The sequence below is a fragment of the Triticum aestivum genome, chromosome 6D, assembly GCF_018294505.1.
Source record: "Triticum aestivum cultivar Chinese Spring chromosome 6D, IWGSC CS RefSeq v2.1, whole genome shotgun sequence".
NCBI lineage: Eukaryota > Viridiplantae > Streptophyta > Magnoliopsida > Poales > Poaceae > Triticum > Triticum aestivum.
This window is the reverse complement of record NC_057811.1, coordinates 126,987,480-127,010,121: the sequence shown is the minus strand read 5'-3', so window position 1 is coordinate 127,010,121 and position 22,642 is coordinate 126,987,480. Positions and strand designations below refer to the sequence as shown.

Below are 22,642 nucleotides of genomic sequence, written 5' to 3'. Positions count from 1 at the left end.
ACGCACGCATGAGCACATCACCTATGCGGCCACGTACGCAACACATGCATGCACAAAAACTGGGCGCATGGAAGTGTGCGCCATCTGCGGGGACGTCCGGCGAAGAGCTTGCCCGCAACTGCGCCCTGCACCATCTCTTAGAGCATCTCTTTGTCGTCGTTGCTCAACAACGGACTGGAGATGAAGACGACAACGACCACGGCCTTAGAGCACCAGGGGAACGTACGCGAGCACACAAGCACGTATGAGTACCCACGAGCTGCCTCTACTCCTACCGCGTGAGGTGTCTACGAAGGCGATTGGATGCCTGACGATGATGGGCGACGAGAGCTTCTCAGACTCGGATGGTGAGGAGACGAGACAACCAACGACAGGAGGCACAAGAGGCAAGGCGAGTGCTAGGGCCATGGTGGCAAGGCGACGAGGTTTTTCGAGGTGCTGATCCGGCAGGTGATCAAGAGCAGCTCACGCGCGATCACGACTCCATGCAGTAGCACATTGATGCAGAGCATGTGTCGAGTAGGAGCATGTTGACCGCAGCAGGCAGCAAGCACAAGAAGAACGTGAGTGTCTGAAAATAACCGTCGGCCTATTAGCACAGAAAGTGACGACGTCCCTGGTGGTTAGCGCGCGATGTTTATTTCCCCGGCCGGTTTCGCAAGTTCGAAACCCCAGCCTTGCACCGCATTTATTTTTCTTCGTTTCTCTCTAATATTCACTGACATGTGGGACCCATAGAGTCAGCGTTGCCCTAGACTATTTGATTGGTCAACTAAGCAAAATACGGTGCTCTACGAAGAAGCAGTGACCGTTTAATCACCACAACTCGTATTCAGTGACCGTATTGAGCGTATTTTGAAGTACAGTGACCGTAGTGTGCTTTCATCTCAACTTCAATGACCATCAGTGTATTTATCTCTAAAAAAGTCCAAACAAACTATGAATAATTCCAAATTTTGACACAACACTCCTATTGGTATGTGTTACCTTTAGGAAAAAATCAAGGGGAGAAGAGGCAGTGAATGTCGTTTTGCCCACAAAGGTGTCACGTTCACGATGGGAACCACGAGGCTTCTTGTGAGAAGCTCCGGGTTGTAAGAAACTTATACCAAAATTTGTTTCAAATTGGACAAAAAATTTACCACAACATGTTGGTGCCATGTCATGACACCATGCCAAGTTTCCTGAATTTTAAGTGAATTTTGAATTTACTGGAATTTAATAACCAAAATTCTCAATGTTTGTGGCCGAGCCACGACGCCGAGATGTTTGAAATTCATTTGAATTTATTGCATGGGACTTAAGCATGCACCCAATGACACATATATTATTTTTCAAGCCATTTGGTAAATTGCAACATGTGTGTGTGATTCAAATTTGAATTATGCATATTAAATGACTACAAAACTCAATTAATGTATAAAAAGACCAAACAAATCCTAAATAATTATAAAATTTAACACGACACTCCTATTGGTCCGTGTTACCTCTAGAAAAAAATTCAAGGGGAGAAGAGGCAACGAATGTCGTTTCGCCCACAAAGGTGAAACATTCCCTATCGGAATCACAAGACTTCTTGTGATAAGATCCTGTCTGTAAGGAGCTTATGCCAAAACTTGTCCCAAATTGTACAGCTTTTACCACAGTATGTTGGTACCATGTTATGACACTATGTCAAGTTTCATGAATTTCAGGCAAGTTTTGGATTTTCTGGAATTTTAAAACCAAGATTCTTAATGTTTACGGTCGATCCTTGACGCCAAGATGTTTGAAATGCATTCCTATCTTGCATGAGACGTAAACATTCACCCAAAGACACATATATGATCTTTCAAACCATTTTGGTGCACCATAACATGTGCTTGTAGTTCAAATTTGAATTATGCACATTAAATGCGTAGAAAACTTAATTAATAATACATAAAAGAGGCCAAACAAACCCTGGATAACTCCAAATTTTAACATAACACCCATATAGTTGCATGTTCACTGCAGATAAATGTTCTAGCAATTCAAACAACGCCCTTCAAATCAAAATGAAATTAAGTACATCACACACAGTTTATGAGCACAGTCGTTTGTGGTGCTTATAAAATATCTTAGGGTACCCTCATATATGGCTTATGCTGGTAGCTTCGTCGGCTACAATCCACCGACGACGCATCAACCAAACTTGCTCACCAATCCCATTTTACTGTTCAATCATCGTCGGTCAAAGATGGGCGCGTGGATCCACGTCGTGAGAGCAAGTTCCGCAGCGCACTCCGGCCCGAGTGTGCCGCAGCCACCCTGAGCACGGTCACAACCTCCTTGAGTGCGGTTGCAATCTCCGACAGGGCAGCAATGACAGCCGAATGGGCAGCTGCAACAGCTGAGATGGCGGTAGCAATAGTTGCGATGGGAATAGCAAACGACGAGAATGTCACAACATATGTTCGTTCCCTTGTGGGCGTTGTAGCCTTGATGGTGGCTGCCCACGCCGATGTTGAGGCTGCCCATGCCTAGCTCTTGGCGGTTATCGCACAAATTGTAGCAGCCTTCTCCGACACTGGCCGGCAACCCACGTGCGAAGAGTAGGCAATCGCCGAGAGTGCTCGAGCAGCCATCTGTTCCTCGGTGGTTTCCGTAGCCGAGATGGAGGCCGTCCACGCCCGGACCGTGGCCGCCTACACCCAGCTCGTGGCAGCCTTTTCCAAAGAGATGGCAGACACGAACGTCGAGGTGCTTGCCGAGTATGTGGCGATGGATGCCATGGAGCCCCTTCCTCAGGAGGTCGTTGAGCGCGAGCTGGACATGAAGGAGGCGCCGGAGCTCGACGAGAGCCAGGCAGAGTAGTACTAGTCTTTGTTTAGAGCATTGGTTTGTCCATCACATCATTCTCCTAATGATGTGATCTCGTTATTAAATGACAACTCATGTTTATGGTTAGAAAATCTTAATCATCTTTAATCAACGAGTTCGTCTAGTCGAGGTTCATTAGGAACACAGTGTTTGTTTATGTATCCACATATATATTTGAGTTTCAGGGTAATACAATTATAACATGGAGAATAAACACTTGTCAAGAACAAGGAAAATGTGATAACAAAACTTTATTATTGTCTCTAGACCATATTTCCAACAGTCTTCATGTGATTTGTAAGTCGGCGCGACGGTTCGGGTTGTATGGTAGGGTGATGATGAGAGTCACAGATTCTTCCGGGGCGCAACCTCAAGATGGGTTCATGTGTGCCTCGCTTATGTCGATTTTGGACCAATTTTTCTTATTAACCGGCCAACTCTCTTTTAACTCCCCGCAAAGGGACGGTAATATTACCGAGCTAACGTTCGCTAGGAGAAGGGTGGCAGTCGAACGTCATTTGATGGCAATTTTAGCTGTGAAGAAAAATCAAACAAGGGCAGTTTTAAAACAAGAAATGACTTCTTTAAAAAAACTGTCATATAAACTGTCATTTCATCACAACCAAAAAATGCCACCTAAAACGTTCGCGTATGCCATCCTCCCTGACAAACGTTCGCCAGTCATGAGTGTCCAGAAGAAAAACATATCCATTTCCTCTTCCAGTTCTCTCTCCTGTTTTTCCCCGTCGTCAACAATATCTTCTATCCCGAAAATCAAGCTGGTTTTCCCCTTCTCTCGCCACCCCTTCTTCTCCACCGTCCCTCCCCTGGAGCGAGCGAGCCCTCGTCTCACTCCCCGCGATGGCTTCCTCCACTGCTCTCTCCCCGGTGGCCTTCAAGTCCTCCTTCTCGCCGCTCCCCTCCAGACCAGCTCGTAAGTCCACACCTCCCCCCTCTCCCTCTATCTACGGCGTTGGCACCACCGGCAGCCGGCGGCGACCTGACCCTTCCGACGCGTACTATTCCCCGAATCTACCTTCCCCGTAACATAAATCGATCGTAGACATCTTCGCCCGCCGCCCCCGGCCCCGCCAGCCCACCATTGGCGTTCGGTTGTCGGGTGGCTCCAATTAGTGCGTCTGCTGACCTAAATAAAAAATAAAATAAAAATAGTGCGTCTGCAATTAGTGCTGGGTTGTGGCTCCGGACATTCAATTATGGTTAAGCCGAGTGGTATTTTTTGCTTTTTTCTCCAATCTCCATTTAAATGATAAATACAGTATGGTCTGTTTATGGTACTGCACACGTCTGAAGTTTGGTTTCGGAGAGATGCAAAGTCAGGGAAAATTTTCTGATGAATTTCCATCTAGCGGAGTGCAGATTGTATGAGGTAAAAATGCAGATTTTGCGTTGGGTGATTTCATTGCTTTCTATCTGTAAATTAAGACCCTTCCACAGTTCAACTTTTTCCTCATCTGTCTAGAACAGAATGAGATGTGGTGATCTAGTTTAGAAGGATGTTTCAATGGCGGAGAGGCCTGGGAATTTTTTTTAACTTTTATATCCCGGGTGCAGATTTGTTTCACTTGGTCATTGTGGATAGCATTCTGACATTTAAATTCAAAAGTTTCATTTTGCCAAGTGCCAACTGTTATAATTTTTGTTCTTTGTTCAATGAAATTGTATAAATGGAGTCACATACAGAGTGCAATGTGTACTTTCATATCTTATTGGAGTAAAATCTGATTTGTTCTTCAGGTACTAGGATAAATGTACAAGGCGCATTCTGTTTGCCATGTTCCACTTGGAAAAGAGCTAATAATAGATCGTTCCGGGTATACAGTTTATTTGGAGGAAAGAAGGAGAAAGATGAGAATGGTGACGAGGCACCATCAAAGGTAAGAAATTTACATGTCTTTACTCTTTTGCTTACAATTGTTGTGCTGCAGTGGTCCCAATAGCTATATAATACCTTCAATCATGCCTGTTCAAATGAAACCAGCTGCAAATTTGGTGCCTGATGTAGACCTGAATCAATGCAAAGCTGTGCACTGTTCGATTTGATTTTGACTAAGTGAGTTATGCTCAACATAATGTCATGTGATTGTGTCGTGGAGATGGGCAACAACAACAACAAAGCCTTTCAGTACCGAACAAGTTGGGTAGGCTAGAGTTGAAACCCATAAGATATCAAAACCAAGTCATGGTTCTGGCACGTGGATAGCTAACCTGCATGCCCCCTTGTCCATGGCTAAATCTTTGGTTATATTTCAGTTCTTTGGATCTCTCTTTATGGACTCCTTCCATGTCAAGTTTGCTCTACCCCGACCTCTCTTAACATTATCGGCACGCCGGACGCTATGCACTGGCGCTTCTGGAGGCCTGCGCTGTATGGGGCTGTTTGGATTGAGCCCAATCTTGCCCTACCAAAAAATTAGCAAGACCAATTCCAGGGCATGACCAAAAAATTGGCAAGTCATGGCTGTTTGGATTGTAGCCATTGCAATGTCCAAAATTTTGGCAAAAACAGACTTCCGTTTGGTTTGCAACCATTGACTTGATCATCATACTATTCTTGGGAATAATTGACACGTCTATTACAAACTTTCTGAAGATATATAGATTAAAGCGAAGATGCAATCAAGAGAAAAACAACAACATAATGTCATGAGACTGCTACGGCGGGAAGTTGCTAATCACGCCGAGCCGCAGGACCATGCTGCATGCATTTACTTTTCTTCCTTTTTTTGCTAAAACAAGCCGCATGCATTTACTTTTTTTTTTTTGCGAAAACAAGCTGCATGTACTAGCCATTTTTCCGCTAACAACAAGCTGCATGTATCAGCCTTTTTTCCATTAACAATGGGCAGTTGCTAATCGTTGCGAGGAAACCTGATTAGTTACAGGTAAAATAATCAAAATGAGCGTCTGCATGCACTGCATGCGAATAGAAAAGGAATATTATATTGGGCCCACGGAGGATTAGGGGACAGAGTCGCCGTGCCAATCTTTTGGCGGAGCTTTTCTGCGCCCGCAGCTCGCCAGCGAGTTGGCAAGATTTATATGGGTGTGCCGCGGGCGAGCTAGGCGCGCCAATATTTTGGTAGTAGTCCAAACGGTTGCCAAATTGTATGGGCCATCCAATTTTTTGGAATGGTCAGAGTTGGTAGCAATCCAAACACACCCTATATGCCCAAACCATCTCAGACGATGTTGGACAAACTTCTCTTCAATCGGTGCCACCCCAACTCTATCACGTATATAATCATTCCAGACCCAATCCTTTCTTGTGTGGTCATATATCCATCTCAACATGCGCATCTCTGCTATACCTAGCTGTTGGACATGTCGCCTTTTAGTTGGCCAACATTCAGCTCCATACAACATCGCAGGTCAAATCTCCGTCGTATAGAACCTGCCCTTTAGCTTTTGTGTCACTCTCTTGTCACAGAGAACACCAGTAGCTTGGTGCCAATTCATCCATCTAGCTTTGATTCGATGGCTAACATCTTCATCGGTATCACCATACTTCTGCAACATTGACCCCAAATATCGAAAGGTGTCCTTCTGAGGTACCACCTGCCCATCAAGGCTAACTTCCTCCTCGTGCCTAGTAGTACTGAAACCGCACCTCATGTACTCAGTGTTAGTTCTGCTAAGCCTAAAACCTATCGATTCTAAACTTTGTCTCCACAGCTTTGACTTCCTATTAACCCCAATCCGACTATCGTCGATTAGCACCACATCATCCGCAAAGAGCATACACCATGGGATATCTCCTTGCATATCCCTTATGACCTCATCCATCACCAAAGCAAAAGATAAGGGCTCAAAGCCGATCCTTGGTGTAGTCCTATTTTAATTGGAAAGTCATTAGTGTCACTCTCACTTGTTCGAACACTTGTCACAATATTATCTTACATGTTCTTGATGAGGGTAATGTACTTGGCTTTGTGTTTCTCCGTGGCCCACCACATGACATTCTGTGATATCTTATCGTAGGCCTTCTCCAAGTCAATGAACACCATAAGCAGGTCCTTCTTTTGCTCCCTGTATCTCTCCATAAGTTGTCGTAACAAGATGGCTTCCATGGTCGACCTCCCAGGCATGAAACCAAACTGATTTTTGGTCACACTTGTCATTCTTCTGAAGCGGTGCTCTCTCTCCCATAGCTTCATTGTATGGATTAATTCCACGGTAAGTACAACTTTGAACATCCCCCTTGTTCTTGAAGATTGGTACTAATATAATCCGCCTCCATTCTTCCGGCATCTTGTTTGACCAAAAAATGAGGTTGAAAAGCTTAGTTAGCCATACTATCACTATGTCTCCAAGGCCTCTCCACACCTCAATGCTGATACAATCCGGGCCCATCGCCTTGCCTCCTTTCATCCTTTTTGAAGCCTCCTGACCCCGGGCTCTTGTCGTCGCATAAAACGTTTGTTCGTATCATGAAAGGAGTCGTCCAACTCAATGGTAGAGCTCTCATTCTCTCCATTGAACAGCTTATCGAAGTACTCTCACCATCTATACTTGATCTCTTCGTCCTTCACCAGAAGCCGATCTGCTCCATCCTTGACGCACTTGACTTGGTTGACATCCCTCGTCTTCCTCTCTCAGATCTTGGCCATCTTATAGATGTCCCTTTCGCCTTCCTTCGTGTTTAAACGCTGGTAGAGGTCCTCATGTGCCCGACCCCTTGCTTCACTCACATCTTGCTTAGTGGTCTTCTTTGCCACCTTGTACTTCTCTATGTTGGCTGCACTCCTATCCAGGTTGTGAGATGGGCGATTTACTTAATTCCTATTACAGAAGTTTTTCTCCTTGCAAAGTCCGTTGAGACCTTAAACTCCACGTAGAGACAGTGGTGGCCTACTGTAGCTGTGACTCCCAGCTTTCTAGAACATTAGATTGAGACTAATCAAGAGCTGAGATTGCATTTTGGCACACTATTCAAAATTTGAATACGGATACACTATGAAGTACCAGTATAATTTTTTTATCAGTTTGTATCGGTATAGCTTGAGTGAATATCTTTTACTTTGTTTGGATTACGTCCTAGTTAAATCACCATGTCGAAATTTAAGCTGCTCGTACATAATTCTTTTTGCAAACATTGTATATGTCTTTTTTCAATTCTTGTCTGCATGGCTCAAACTACTTCTGTTTGTTTAATTTGATGCATATGCCCAATGTGCAGTAGGCGTTTATGAAACCATCTTATGGTGCTCCCATTTTGTTCTGCACTCACAGGGAGGAATCTTTGGAAACATTGGAAATATGCAAAACCTTTATGAAACTGTGAAGAAGGCCCAAATGGTTGTCCAAGTGGAGGCTGTGCGGGTGCAAAAGGAGCTTGCAGCGTAAGCTTTCGGTATTTGAGTTATTTTTTGTATGCTCTTTCAATGTACTGCATGTGTGACTTCCTCCACGTCTGTTTCTTTTAGGACTGAGATTGAGGGTTATTGTGAAGGCGAACTAATCAAGGTATGTTTGGAACTTGTAAAGAGTTAAATCATATTCTCCTTACTGCAATCTTGCTGGCTGTATGCATTCTTGTGTTTCGAACTTAATGTCGACCTGTGCCAAATGATTAGTATCCTCGCATTACTGAAAGTCTGAAAAACATGCCGTAACAGGCATTAAGTATCATAGCTTATTATTTGAGATGCAACTTTCTACTGTTAAACTGATGTGTTCCATTATTTTTTGAGGTAGGAATTGCAGCTTGTGGTATCTTTACAAGAACTTGATTAAGTTGACCTGATATCTCTCTTAGCTTTCCATTAGGTAGCATCCTTTATTAGCTTTGCTTTAGGTAACATTTTAGTAAAAGACCATGCAATCTTCCACATGACCACAACTAGTTAGAACACTTTTGTTGTTTTGGTTATCTATGGCATAGAGCACTGTCAAAGCTGTGGGCAGGAAGGCAAAAGTAAATTCAACAGTTACCATGGTCATGGAAGGCTGTTGCAAAAATGAAATGCACTTTACAACCCACTATTCATATGAAAAGAAGTATATTAATGATGTTTAGCTTCTGAATTCACCAAAATAATGTAATCACAGTGTAGGAACATTGTATATTTTAACACCATATTTGTGAGTTCTTGTGCTATACCCTGTAGAACCATACATTTGTGCAAGTTTGCCAGGACTTGTATGTTGCTTATATGTTTAGCAGACTACCCTGGTTTTCATTATTATTGTGTTTTTCTATGATTTGGATGTACTACTTATAATTCTTATACAGAGTTACAGATCATATCTGACCTGATCTGTTAAACAGGTTACACTATCTGGGAACCAACAACCTATAAATGTTGAAATCACGGAAGCTGCAATGGAGTTGGGTGCTGAAGTATGCATTATGTACTTAGTTTTATTATTTTCTTGGAAGATTCCCTGCAAATTCATGCTCACATAATTGTTTGTATCAGCAGAGTTAATGCGATAACTACCAAGCTATAATGTGTTATACCCTTTCTTTACTTCCAGAAAGTCTCCGAGCTGGTCAATGAAGCCTACAAGGATGCACACCAGAGGAGCGTCCAGGTGTGAATCCTGCTGCTTCTGCTTCAGCGCACCAAAATGTGAATCGTTCTCATACACTAACACAATTCCAATCTAATGACCTGCAGGCAATGAAGGAAAGGATGGCTGATCTAGCGCAGAGCATAGGAATGCCTGCAGGGCTCGGCGACGGTCTCAAGTGATAAAAGGCCTGGTACTTGAATGCTTTCCAATAATGAAAGAAGCGTCTCTCAATTTTGTATTCTAGCTGTGTCGGGTCATGGTTAAACCCCTCCGCAGCATCGGTTAGCTGTGCATGAACTGTAACTGTGGACACCTGTTTCCTTGCTCATTTGCACATCATAGTTACAGCATTAGTTCTAATGTGTTGTTTTACACCAAACAGATGTTGCTTTTGTGCTAGTAGACCGGCAGCCTGGAGAACATTTGTAAACTAATAACTGCAGAGTGAAATATGTTTACGTTGCGAATAGAGTACTCTTTGGTTATGGATATCGACATTGTCCCTAAAACACGGCTTAAATCTATGGTGTAATATATCTTGAAAAAATATATTTTGTTATAATGTTGCAAAGTACTTTTTGAGGCAGTGTACATTTTTTTCCGAAAAGGGGGAAGACCCCGGCCTCTGCATTATCATGATGCACACATCCATCAGAGGCAGTGTACATATATGTTTTTGAGTATTTAGTCTAAAATATTATACACCCTCACACGGTAGAATACAAAAGTGAGAGACCCTAGCGTGATCAGCCCAGTCTGCAGGCACGTCATATTGTGAATGCTATTTCATAGATGCCAACCATACGTCTCCATGTGATGAGTATGCTCCAATTAAGCATCTGCGTGCTAGTTTCCTGACGAAGTCATAGTCTTTGGCCATTTGGCCCTAAGGCGTGAGACCCATCAGCGTGTATTTCATGGAAGAAATGGTGTTTGCGCCGTATGAACTCTTTGATCTCTCTCTCAGTCGGCTAGGCCAGCAAAAATATTCTTTTACAGCACCGTACGATGAACAAAATGTCAAGAACGATGGATGAATGGAATCAAAGTACATCTCTGGTTAACCATGGCACTGATTAACAATGAATGGAATCAAAGTAGAGTGACATTATTCAACTTTTGATTTTCAGGGAATAAGAATTATGTTATGATTATAATAGTGTTAGTAGACTAGTAATATTGATACGCAATATTCCCCGTGAAATAATATTGATTACGTTCTTGGGACAAGGACCTTACATGTCGTTTGCGCCACATGCCAGGAGAAAAGCAAAGAAAATCTACATACCAGTGTTGTACTCACTGTCAAATGGTAAACGAGAAAGCAAATAAGATCTAGCATTCCCCTTTCCACCGAATCCACTTTGCTAAAATGACATTCTTCGCCATCTACATCCCCTATGCTAGAACCCTTTTAATCCTAGCATCACTACTCTAAAATCCTCGAGTTATTTTAAATCCAAGTTCCTCTCCGTAGGCTTTAAAACCCTAAAGATTCCGAAGCGAGAGGATACCCTGCTCGTCCAATGGAAGGGATGATTCTCTTTTGGCGTCTTTTGAGATAGCCTTAAGCCTATGTTTACTTGTATTCTTGTGAGCTTAATTAGGATTTATGGCAGTGATGTGAAAGGAGAATGTTGGCTCATCTATAAAGCCCTGTGTTTGAACTGGACACGTTTCTAATTTTGATAGGCCCGGGAGATCCTTACTAATATAAGTATTGGAGTTGATGGTGATGGTTTGTCTCACAAAACAATTGTTGAGAAAATGGGATGATATCTCCGTGATCTTCGCCATATTATTTTTAGCGATTATGAACTAGACTATGTTTCTTACCATCTGTTCTTGTTATCGTTTTTGGTCAATTTGTTTTTCTCTTACTGAATTTATTTACTGTTCTTTTTATAGCAAAGCAAGAGCACTCAGCTAGTAGCACTGAGTTAAGCAAACACTGCCACCTAGCACATCCTTATATACTTTATTTTTATTTTTTATGTGCTCGCAGCATAAAGGTGGGAAACTTTATTTTCAGATATCGAGTTAAACCTAACAAAAGCTATTGTGTCGTACAGATGAAAAAAATAAATCCAATCAGTACTAGCAATATTAAAGGTAGACAGATTGAGACTTGATGAATCTAAATACTTGGCACCTCACATACTTTCTTCCCACATCACTCCATTTATTTCGTTAATGGGCTAATGATTTTGATATCTGTAAGCCTAGCTAGGCGCTAAGATGACTTCATGATGTTGGTAGTTTGATAGAAATTAAAGCCACATATCATTAAAGCATATATTCCAAGATTTATATAGACCATCTTTTTTGCTCTAGTATTTGATCATTCTAAGCGAGCAATAATCCACACACACGCACACGAGCATATATAATTTCCTTTCCTCAGGATTATATTGTGTGTAACTCTGCTACAAGGACAGACTGCAAAATCCTTTTCCTGTGTAGCAGACAAAATCTTGAAATTATTGTACCTTTATCTAGACAAAACATCTACTTTTTAGTTAATAAGTGTACATGATACCGAAGTAATTAAGCTTGCAATTATAGTAGCATCCGAGGCTAAGTACAGAAGATCAAGATATTAAAATGCAAATGGTGTCACCATGCATGATCACATTAGCCTGCCTGACAACGACGAGATCATGCATTTATATGGCATGCCTTTAATTAGTACTACTCAAGTACATGGTAGCTAGGCTTAACACAGGATTTGGTGCCGAAATTTCTCCCCTTGTTCAGATGGACAGTGCCATCTGAAAAGTTGATGTTTCTCTTATCCTGATCAATTGGGGCTGAGCTTTCCACGAGCAGCCTTAATTAGGAGTCTGTTAGCCCCAATCGATTAAGCTAATGCTTCAAGTAGATTCCAGGAGAGTTCTTCTGCTTCCATTGATTGATTAGTGGCCATGATTTGGATCTGGTGAGTCAGCAAATGTCAACACTAGTACTAGAATAAGCATTCCTGTAACATATGCATGTCACCTCAGGTGTTGTTGCGGTTGTGTGCAATGATTTTGTGTTTTTTGTTCTATACTAGCTTTGATTTAGTCATGGCGAACATAAACTAGATGGAGTTTGATGACCTAATGGATTGCCTAGGCATGATTAAATTTGGAGATTTGTGTGCTTGGCATTTGTGCCCTTGGGGAATCTGGTGTGTTGGTTATTAGAACATTTAGCATGTATAGAACTTGTACAACATATAAAAGTATGGCCACAACGCGCAATATTTAGTAGTGAGAATTCCTACAAACCGACAGGTTAAACCGTTTTCAAATAGAAATTTCGGCAGCATAATTATATGAAATGCGTGTTTAAAAAAACCCTGGTTTAACATGTCTTTGAACATTAGTAGCATATACATTACCCACACAAAAAATAACTCACAGAATTTTTTTCGTTTGGTTCCTCAAACAAAAAAAGTTTAGATTGGGATTGACTACTCAAAATTTCCAATAAGCTTTATACCATCAATTTGCAAAATTCGGAATCTGATGGTTGCCTCGGAAAGACAGGTCAAGCATGCATTCCGATCTGAACATTTAGGCAGAGAACAGGGAAAAGGTGATCCATAAACAGCAAAAACAGCAAGAGCATGCATGTGAAGAAGCAGAGCTCGTGGAGCCTCAACTGACCGGTTGCTGCTTCGATCTGCATGCGTAGCACGCAATGGTCAGAAAACACTCGAGCAGACAAGAGACCAGCACCCGACAACTCACAGCAGCTCAGCACTCGCAATTGTTGCTTGCTCCAAGCAGCATCTTCAGTTATACCATATCTGTGCCTGGGGGCCCAGCCATTATCACCATTGCACTATACAAAGGTTACCTTCAACCGGTTGATATTAACGGACAGTATTTTCCATTATACTCCCCCGTCTTAAAATAAGTGTCTCAAGCTTAGTATACAACTTTGTACCAAAGATAATACAAAGTTGAGACACTTATTTTGGGACGGAGGGAGTATTTACTTAAACTTTTAGGGACAATGGGTACAATCACTCTGCAATGTTTATTATTTTCATAAAACTGTTGGGCTAGTTTTTACTTCGTTTGAGATACTTTTTTGTTGCAGTAGGACAGTTTTAGCTGGACTTGATCTTTTGTGACACATTGAATCAGAGATTCAACCATCAAAATTTTAATCTGTACCAAACCTGAAATCTCATCCCCACCTTGAAAGATCCGGCGACATGTCAGGTCGGTGTGGCCACTGACATGTCACGTTGATCTGGCGACATGTCAGGGCATGTTCGGGCGACATAACCCAACTTATGGACCTACACAAAATTATAAGGAATACAAATAGGGACACATCTAACGCATATTGTCAAACGTTGCATCATATGTGATGTCCGGTCATCAAATGGATGCCAACTCGCCATCTAGTAAGCGTGACAGCTAGGGTGAAGGTACTAAACAAAATGGTGATTGAGAAGGTCTTTCCGAGCCAGACGTCTGACTCCTTCAAATTCCTTGCTTTTCTGCAGCACTGACACCCGCTCTCGAGGAAGCGTGACCGTGATCGTCTCGGCCTCGTGATGGATGCGCTTCTGGCTACAGCGCGTCGACTTTCGTCCTTGCAGGGCCGCTTGGCAGCAACCACTAGGTGGCTTTTTTTCTTTCCTATTTCTCTTATGTTTTCTTTGGGCATGATTATGCTGTTGCCCCAGCTGTCGTTCTTAATCAGAAGTTTGCATGCTGCTTGTATGGACCGTTGTTTTATCTATAAAGCGGGGCGAAAGCCTATTTCGAGAGAGAGGGTAAAGATATTAGTATGAAGAGGGAGCATCAAACCTGTTTCAAACTGGAACTTTTGGCGATTAAATATAGTTTCACGTGTCACCAAGAAATCCAATTCTATCTATTGTAACGTGGCAAATATACAATTCAAAGTGCACATTATTATTTTCACCCATTTTGGGATTGTGTGAGTCTTCTTAGACTCCTTTATTTTCTTAATATAATGATGGGGTTGCTCTCATGCGCATTTGAGAAAAAAGAGGGGCAAGGGAACACCATATTTTCTCTTAACATTTTCTCCCCTCCACCGAGGATCTCAGATTATGAATCATCACCTATGTTGACAGCCATTATAAATATGCTCCGAGTGTGTTCTGTGACATGGTGACATTGGCTTATCCCGTTGGTCCATGCATTGGTTGTGATAGCCTTGGGACAGGGGTGGTGTCGGCATCACTAGCATCATTAGCCCCAGGTCAATTTGTTTTTCCATACCTGAAGTCATTTTCCCCGTCTCCAAGTTAGCTTGCTGCTGTTGACAGCTTAGCTAGAATCTAGAAGAAACAACAAGTTTACCTAGCAAGTGGTGCAAGGGAACAAAAGTTGAGGGGTTTGAAACAATATATTTCAAGCAAGTTTTACCGTTCTAAGGAGTGAATTTCGCTCTTGAAACATCCAAAGTGGTCACTAATTGTCAATAAATCATTGATTCAAGGATAAGAGAGGAACAAGTCATCAATTGCCATTATTAAGTAGTTCTTATTTAGTTTTAGTTACACCCATCACATAACTATACTAATATCTATTACTTTCCAAGTTGACAAGTGTGTATATAAGTATTGAAAGGATTCCAAAACAAACTAAAGATACAATTTTGCTTTGCACTACTAACTTTGTCATCAGACAAGTCACATGATGCAGCTTGTCTGGCATGTGTCATATTGTTGACGCTGAGTTTGATGAAGCCATCATCTTAGCTTAATTATTAGCCAAACGGGTATGCTTTAGTTAAGTAATATAACACACTTGACGTTATGAATACCAAAAGGATCATCTTCCGGAATCTGATTTCTTAAAAACAAATTACAAAAGGAGCTGAAAATTAAGATCTTTTTCATTATACCGGGGGTCACCTAGGGGTTAAAAATATCGCTCTACCAGTAAATGGTTGTATGAACTTCTTACTGAGGATGGGCATGGCAAGAACTTATTCGCAATAAATATATGTGCAGTAAAGCTATGTCTCAGTTAACTGGAAGCCCGGGGACTCCTGTTTCTAGGCCGGCCTGATGAAGGTCAAATAATTTTCTTTAGTTTTTGTACCTTTTCCTCTCAAGGATGGCTCTCAGGTGAGGTTTTGAGAAGACACATGGGTGAGAAATACACCTTTATGAGTACAATACCGGCCAAATGTCTCTTTTCATAGGGATCTAGAGGGAGCCTCGCTTACCTGCTCGGCATGCTTTGTTGGGTTGCCTGAGTCCATTCATTTTTTTTGAAGAATCTAATGAATTCTTCTAAAACTTACACTGGAATGGGACATTCTTAGTTAACGTACCATATTAAGGTTTGGTATTGTGATGTGCCTATTAACAATAAAAAGTCATGGAAGCTAATATTCCGTTTAAGGTTGAAAACTAATCCTCCTTTGGTTTGGGACAACCTTGCACACCAAAACCGGTAAGGAAGTAAGAGTTGTGTTTTCTGTCACTAGAATGAGTCGACCAAATATCTCTATTCTCAGTGCAAGTTTGCTCGACTGTTTGGTGGTGTCTAAGCGGTCTCCACCTTATATTAACCTAGATGTGCAAAATATGTGTGGTAATTGGTTGCAAGGTGTTGATAAAAAAATTCTACCCATATCTTAGTTTGGAGGAGCTATAGAGGCTGGGCTGGTCACCAATCTTTTTATTTTTGCGGCTCTATCTACTCTCATTTAACCTCCACTGTATTTGCTATGCGCCGGGCAGGCCACATCCTATGATTTTGCTAGTCTACGAATGGGTGGCGACATAGTCTATGGATCCGCCTTCCAGCATTCTAGGCGGTCTTCCTTTTCTAGTCGAACCATGTAACACTTCAATATTTTTCCTGTTTTCCTGTTTTACTCGGCTATGTGCATCTTATTATGCATAGGCCGAGGCTTGTACTCAGTGCAATTATATTATAGATGTGACGATGGAGCAAATAAATCCCTTAATTGAAAAAACAAAAAAAAATTGAAAAGGAGGATGACCCCCGGCCTCTGCATGCAGCCACAGAGAGAAAACAATATGTTTATGGAAAAACTGCATCAGAAAATGTCATTTTGTTCGAGCTCCTTTTGAGTTAATTATTCACCTTCGAAAACTTCATTCTTCCACATATAGGAGTTTGGCAGAAAGGCACAGAGGAGTTGTCCTCTAATGAAAGTTCACATCCTCTTTTAGATAAACAACAAACTGTCTTGTTGAGATTGATAAATAACAACAAACTGGAAAGCAACTGAACTACTGAATTAATAACAACTAGGGGCAATCCAGAAAGAACCGGTGAGGTACATTCAGCTATGTATGTAGACTGTATGTAGGGGGAGATCAATATCAATATACACAAGAACAGGGACAAAAAAGTACGCTCACAGGAGTGAAATGTTGGGATGGGTTCCATAAAAATTGTATACATATGCCGAAGGACAAAGAGAAAAACAAAATCAACGTACCAATGCTGTGGTAGCTTCCAGGGCAAGCGCAGCGAAAGGTGCTTCTGATAGACAGATTGTTGCATCATCGATAGGAGCTCGCACAAAAGTTATACACATCAGTGCCAACAAAGCATAATTAATCCGCTTAAATTGAATTGTTCAACCATTAGTTAGGACCACCCCAAAAGCACCAAAGGGAAGCAAAGGACCCCCTGGATTCTTAGAAAAATCCGATGCATTTGACGTGAAAAATGACCTGTTTTCTGTATAAGATCCTGCACCCTTCATTCTGCAGCCGTTTCTCCTTTTCTTTCTGAACTTACCTAACGAGCCTGTATCATGCTACACAGGAAATTAAAGTACTACTAAAGCCACATGCTAACTAGCGCTGTACGCGTGCTGCATGAACTGCTCAAGATTTCCTACGTGATCTGAATCCGAATGTTTATGTTCCACGCGACTCACGCCACTGATAGGTTTGAGCTAACTATGCGATCTATATGCATGATACTTCTACTTCCGCGGCTCTCCGGCCTAGAAGTTTTAGCTAACTAAATATTGATCTAGGCCAAATCTTCCCATTTGCCGCGAAAGCAACTAAGTTAATGTGGTTGAGAGACACCTCAGCGAGTCGCTTGAGGCTACCAGAAAGTGGTCGATTCATGGATGCAGTTATAAAGTGTTCGATTGGTTGCTTTTGCTCACTCTGTTTATCAAGATGACCATACAAAGTGTGTTCGTCTTGGGGACCCCCAGAAAGCTATGGCTAGAGATTTCTTGTGCAACACTGTTAGTAGGGTTCAGAGGATCATGCACGAAATGATTATGTGTTATGCTTTTTAATCTTCTCGATGTTCTGGGAAGGTCTCTGAACTTGTTCTCTAAGCTTGTGGCCACCAAATTTTGCAAGCATCTAAGACATTTGGTCATAATCGAAGTCACTTAAGTTTTAGTTTTTTTTAATCTTACCCCCAAACTTCACTAAATTGACAAGAATTACCCTTTCCGAGAAAATCCTCAATTTATACCTCTAATTTAGACATTTATGCCACATTTTAACACCTCTGACACTATTTATCTCCAATTTTATTTTTTCACAATTTGGTGCTGATTTGGCAGGCCACGTAGGTATTTATTTCATTTTATGCTAGTTTTATTTCTGGTTTTTTAACGTCTGTCCGCACCGAACAGGGCCGACTCGCCGTGCACACCTCGTCTGGCCGCACCCAGTCGCCGCGCCCATCTGGTCTCGCCGCACCAAGTCGCCACGCTCGCGCTTGTGTAGTGGAGACTGTGCCGCACTTGTGTCTTTCCTTGTTTGGATGTATTTCTCCCGCCCCCCCTTCTCTTTCCTCCCACTGCTCATGCTTCTTTCCTTTCTCGTCGATGGAGGACTCGAGGCGATCACGGCGACGGAGCGCTGGATGGAGCACACGCCGCCACCGTCCATAGGTAAGCTCTCCTCCTCCTCCTCCATCTCCTCCAAGTACTAATTTCCTTGATTTGTTGTGCCTAACATGACTAAATGCATCTTAAGTACGCTGAGCTTATAAGATACATCAGTGTATATAAACCTAGCCCGAAAATATCTTATGCAAAATGAACAGATCGAACATTAAGATCCTGTCAAAAACAAATATTTCAAACTGAACTGCTACCTACATGGAATGATTTTGGCGATTCGCACGGAACTTTATGATGGCGACACAGGCTTTGAGAAAACAATATAATCGATCATGCACATCAAACTAAACATACATATATCGACCACAGCTAGCACAAATATATGCATTTAATGATTGATGAACAGAATATAGTCATGCATGGTCCCAACACGAAGATTTAATATTGCTAAACCGGATCTCTTGGATCATTGGCAATGGAGAAGACTGGACGAACACCATTGTTTTTGTGTAGATGCACCTGAAGACCGACACGAGAGCGATCAGTACCTTCCAGGAGAGTCTCACATGTAGTTAATCTAATGGTCCATGCTTAATGCTACAAGAAGAATGGTTAATTTGCTTAGATACGCATCTTTGCGGTTGCTCAATCTACGCGATGCCGTGTCGAAACCTGCTCTACTTTTTCGTGACATGATCATGAGCAGGTATTGTGTTTTGTTCATTCCTGTACTCTACCTAGTGAGAAATGATAATATAAACTAGTTGCTAGAAATCCCCATAGATAGGGAATTTGTGATGTTTGTTGATAACTCAGTATGTCATAATTGCACTTGAGCCGATTGTACTTTGCATCACCTAGTTCGACTACCCTTCCGGTCCGTTGCTGCTCTATTATCGTACCATATCTGTTTTTGATATATTCTGGTGTATTCCATGTTTTCATATCCATAACACACCCACCCCGCTTTCAAATCCAACAAAATGAAATAAGATATGGTATAAACATTATCCCTCTGAATCAGATCCGATTTCACCCTTACTATTGTCATTCAGTACCATGTAATTCAGGGGCGAACCTAGAAGAGAATACTGTTGGGTCAGTTCTATTGCTTATAGCTCATTTTCTACTAAGTGAACAAATTTTGTGAATGATTTGTTATTTTTAATTGGGTTCAACTCACAGAGTGGTTCTATATCAGCTTAATTCCTCCCTATACGATTTGATTTTTCGCCGAATCTGTTCTATCATTTTTTGATAAAAGACTTATTCCATCGTATAGATGTACTCTTCCCGCTTCTTTTTACTCACATATAACATTTGTCTTAAGTCATAAAGTTTGACAAAATTTTATATTAAAATATATCAATACCTATAGTACTACAAATATACAATATGCAAATTAATTCCATGATGCATCTACTGATATTGATTTGATATTGTGAATGTTTATAATATTTTCTATAATCTTGTTCAAACTTTAAGAAATTTGACTTAACACAAAACTTTTATGCAAAGTATTTCCTATCCAGACTGACCCAACAGAAAATAAATTTGATGGTTCTTAAGTTTGGAGTTGACCTCAGCTGCATGTGTGGTGCATGTAGGTGGGTCCAAACTTCCGTTTATATTTTCTGTTGTTATCTCTTGTGTTCTTTGATATAGCACACCAGCTTTCTTGTAAGCGTCCCTTCAAAAACCAAAAGCAAACATGTCTCTTCTTCTTATTCAAAAACCAAAAATAAACCATGTGGCCTATCAAAAGGAAGGTGAAGTGGTATTTCTTCCACTCACTTTGATACCTTTTAACTTCTATAAGATGGATCAGGTTTAGGAAGATAGATGGTTGGAAAATGCATCTTTTCGGCCAGGCGCACTGGTGCAGTTGAATCAACGGTGTGTCGAACAAGCACAAAGTAATTGCAGAGATTTGTGTATCACCCTTACAAATAATTATTTTAGCTATGATTAGCCGAGGGAGAATTGGTACGAAATATGGTCCCAATTAACTACTGATTGGCATGGCAGTGCTTTCTTGGTTGCTATGTATATGTAGAAACCACATGGTCCTTGGTGCGTAGATATTTTCCCTTCTTTATAGGTTATGTATTTATGCACACATTGACTCCATTCCTGATCAATGGTTCAACAACCGGAGGAACGGGAGTTGATGACGACAACTTGTGCAGAGGTAGCATGGGTAGCCAAATAGGTATTTACCCAGCATGGATATCGATATTTGGGGATTTCAGTTTGTTCTTTTAATGTGCTTTGGTCGTGCGCATCTCGGATGCGGTAGTTAAGGACTGTCATGCTGTTGTATTAACTTGATGTGATGATGTGTATTCAATAAAAGCTTTCTTGATAATAAACCATTGCACATGACTGTATGAGTAACTTCCGTCAATCTTTGTGTGAGCCAAGCATAACCTAAAAGGTATTTCATATCGCAGACACGTCTGATCATAGACTTAATAATGAAGTAAAAGAATTCACCTGACCGAGTTGGCAGGCACGTAAGCATCTTATTTTAGTACCTAGTATAATACAATTACAGGATAGTTAACCTACTTAGTTTGAATGAACCTATCATAGTTTTTAGGGAAAAAAATACATTCTTCTTAGATGAATGTTCTTGAGCTGACTTGTACATCAGACTGGAATATTCTCGCATCTCAATCACATCATGCAATATAAAAAGGAAATTATTAATAGGAGTACTAACAAGTTGATGTGTACCAAGTTTGGCCACTCGCATGGATACTAATTAATGCGTTGCATGCTGGGTGAACCAGATGTGTGCCTTCTAAAGTCTAAACTACTGCATGTTTGGTAGCATCAGACAACAAATAGGCCAAATTAGCTCTTCTGTATGCAATAAATCCAAATGCATGATTCATGGGCTAAGTAGTGTATAGATTTTATCCTCGAATCAATCGATTTCAAGAAGGCTGATGTTTATGTATTAGACAATATAAGTTTGAAGTTACTGTACGTTTGACATCCGGTCAAATTCTTTCAATGTTATGGCCGCATACGTGGAAGCAGTATGTGCACAATATTGATCTTGAAAAGGAAAATTGCTTTCACTATAAACACAATTTCAATTGATTCAACTATATTGCTCCATGATTAGTCAAAGATATGTTTCTAAGATCTTCCAATACACTTGCTCTTTCTATCCAATTGAGTACATAAAGGCAGAAGTTTCCTAGGATTGCACAAGGAAACACTCAACAAGTCATTAGCAAGTCACCTTGGTAATTAAATATACCAAAAAGTAGAATTGATCCGGAGTTTAAGCTGGAGTATGATTGAACAAGACATGCACAATTTACTAGAGGATCAACGTGTTGAACACGAACAACGACAAGTCCACAAGTGAAGTAGTGTTTCTTAATTGAGACCATCTAGGTACATTTTGGTATATAGGCATCCGGAAACCCGTATGAAATAACTCAAGCATACTCATCAACATCTATGAGAGTTAATATGAAAGCCTTATACATATAATAACGGACACATCACCATCACCGTAACACTACGAATGAGCCGTTGATATTACATAATTTGTTTTATGGAAATTTGCAAGAAATACATAGTGTGACTATTCAAGTTTTAAGTATAAATTATTGGCTCCAATAAGATCATTTGTATATTGAGATGAACTTAGGTCGATCGACTTACTAGCTTACATGACTCTTTGAATCTCAACTTACTTTGAACGAGTGCTTCCCACATAGATTGTTGGAAAGAGGAGTGAGTCAGGGCATACCGAAAAAGGATTTCCCCCCACTTTATATTATAAAGCAACCATCACCGATTACAACCGAAAGACCGATACAAACGCATACCACCACCGCACACAACACACAACCAAGACAAGATACAAAGGTGACGGGCACCGACACACCAGACCTCCACCATGAGCATCCACAATAGAGAGGTGAGTCAGACAACAACGAAGCCAGGACTCCAAAGCGTTCCCTCCCAGAAGGGTACGACCATGGATAGCCGCACCGCCCATCTGAAGACCAGATTTTCACCCGGAGCAAGACGACAGGAGTGGGAACGCCGTGAAGGAGCCTTCAGGAAGGATACATCGTCAACGGCTGCCACCACCATCAGCCAGTCAAAGGACTGGGCAAGTGGTGTGCCCCGGTGGTCACACCCCTCCGTTGTACCCTAACTCCGTCAACCACTCACAACCACGCCACCCGCGTGGCCATGGTTGCCCGCCCACACGTGAGACGCACGCTCTGCCCCATGCCTCCCGCCGCCAGGGCCGCCGCCCTGCAACCAGACAACCCCGAGACCACACAAAGGCCCCGGCTTTGGCCCAGCCGGTAGCCCCCTACAGACGAAGAACTTGAAGCACGGGATAAGGAAAAAAGAAGTATGCAAGAGGTGTGTA

The 22,642-nt window shown here is 41.6% G+C and overlaps 1 protein-coding gene across 1 annotated transcript; it reads left to right on the top strand.

Moving 5' to 3' along the window:
- Nucleotides 1-3,524: 3,524 nt before the first annotated feature.
- Nucleotides 3,525-9,850, top strand: LOC123144055 (nucleoid-associated protein At4g30620, chloroplastic). Its single transcript, XM_044563072.1, has 7 exons — nt 3,525-3,775; nt 4,600-4,739; nt 8,095-8,204; nt 8,289-8,328; nt 9,134-9,205; nt 9,343-9,399; nt 9,486-9,850. Exons 1-7 carry the CDS (start codon nt 3,703-3,705, stop codon nt 9,558-9,560), a joined length of 567 nt encoding a protein of 188 aa, XP_044419007.1. The 5' UTR covers nt 3,525-3,702; the 3' UTR covers nt 9,561-9,850.
- The last annotated feature ends 12,792 nt before the right edge of the window (nt 9,851-22,642 follow it).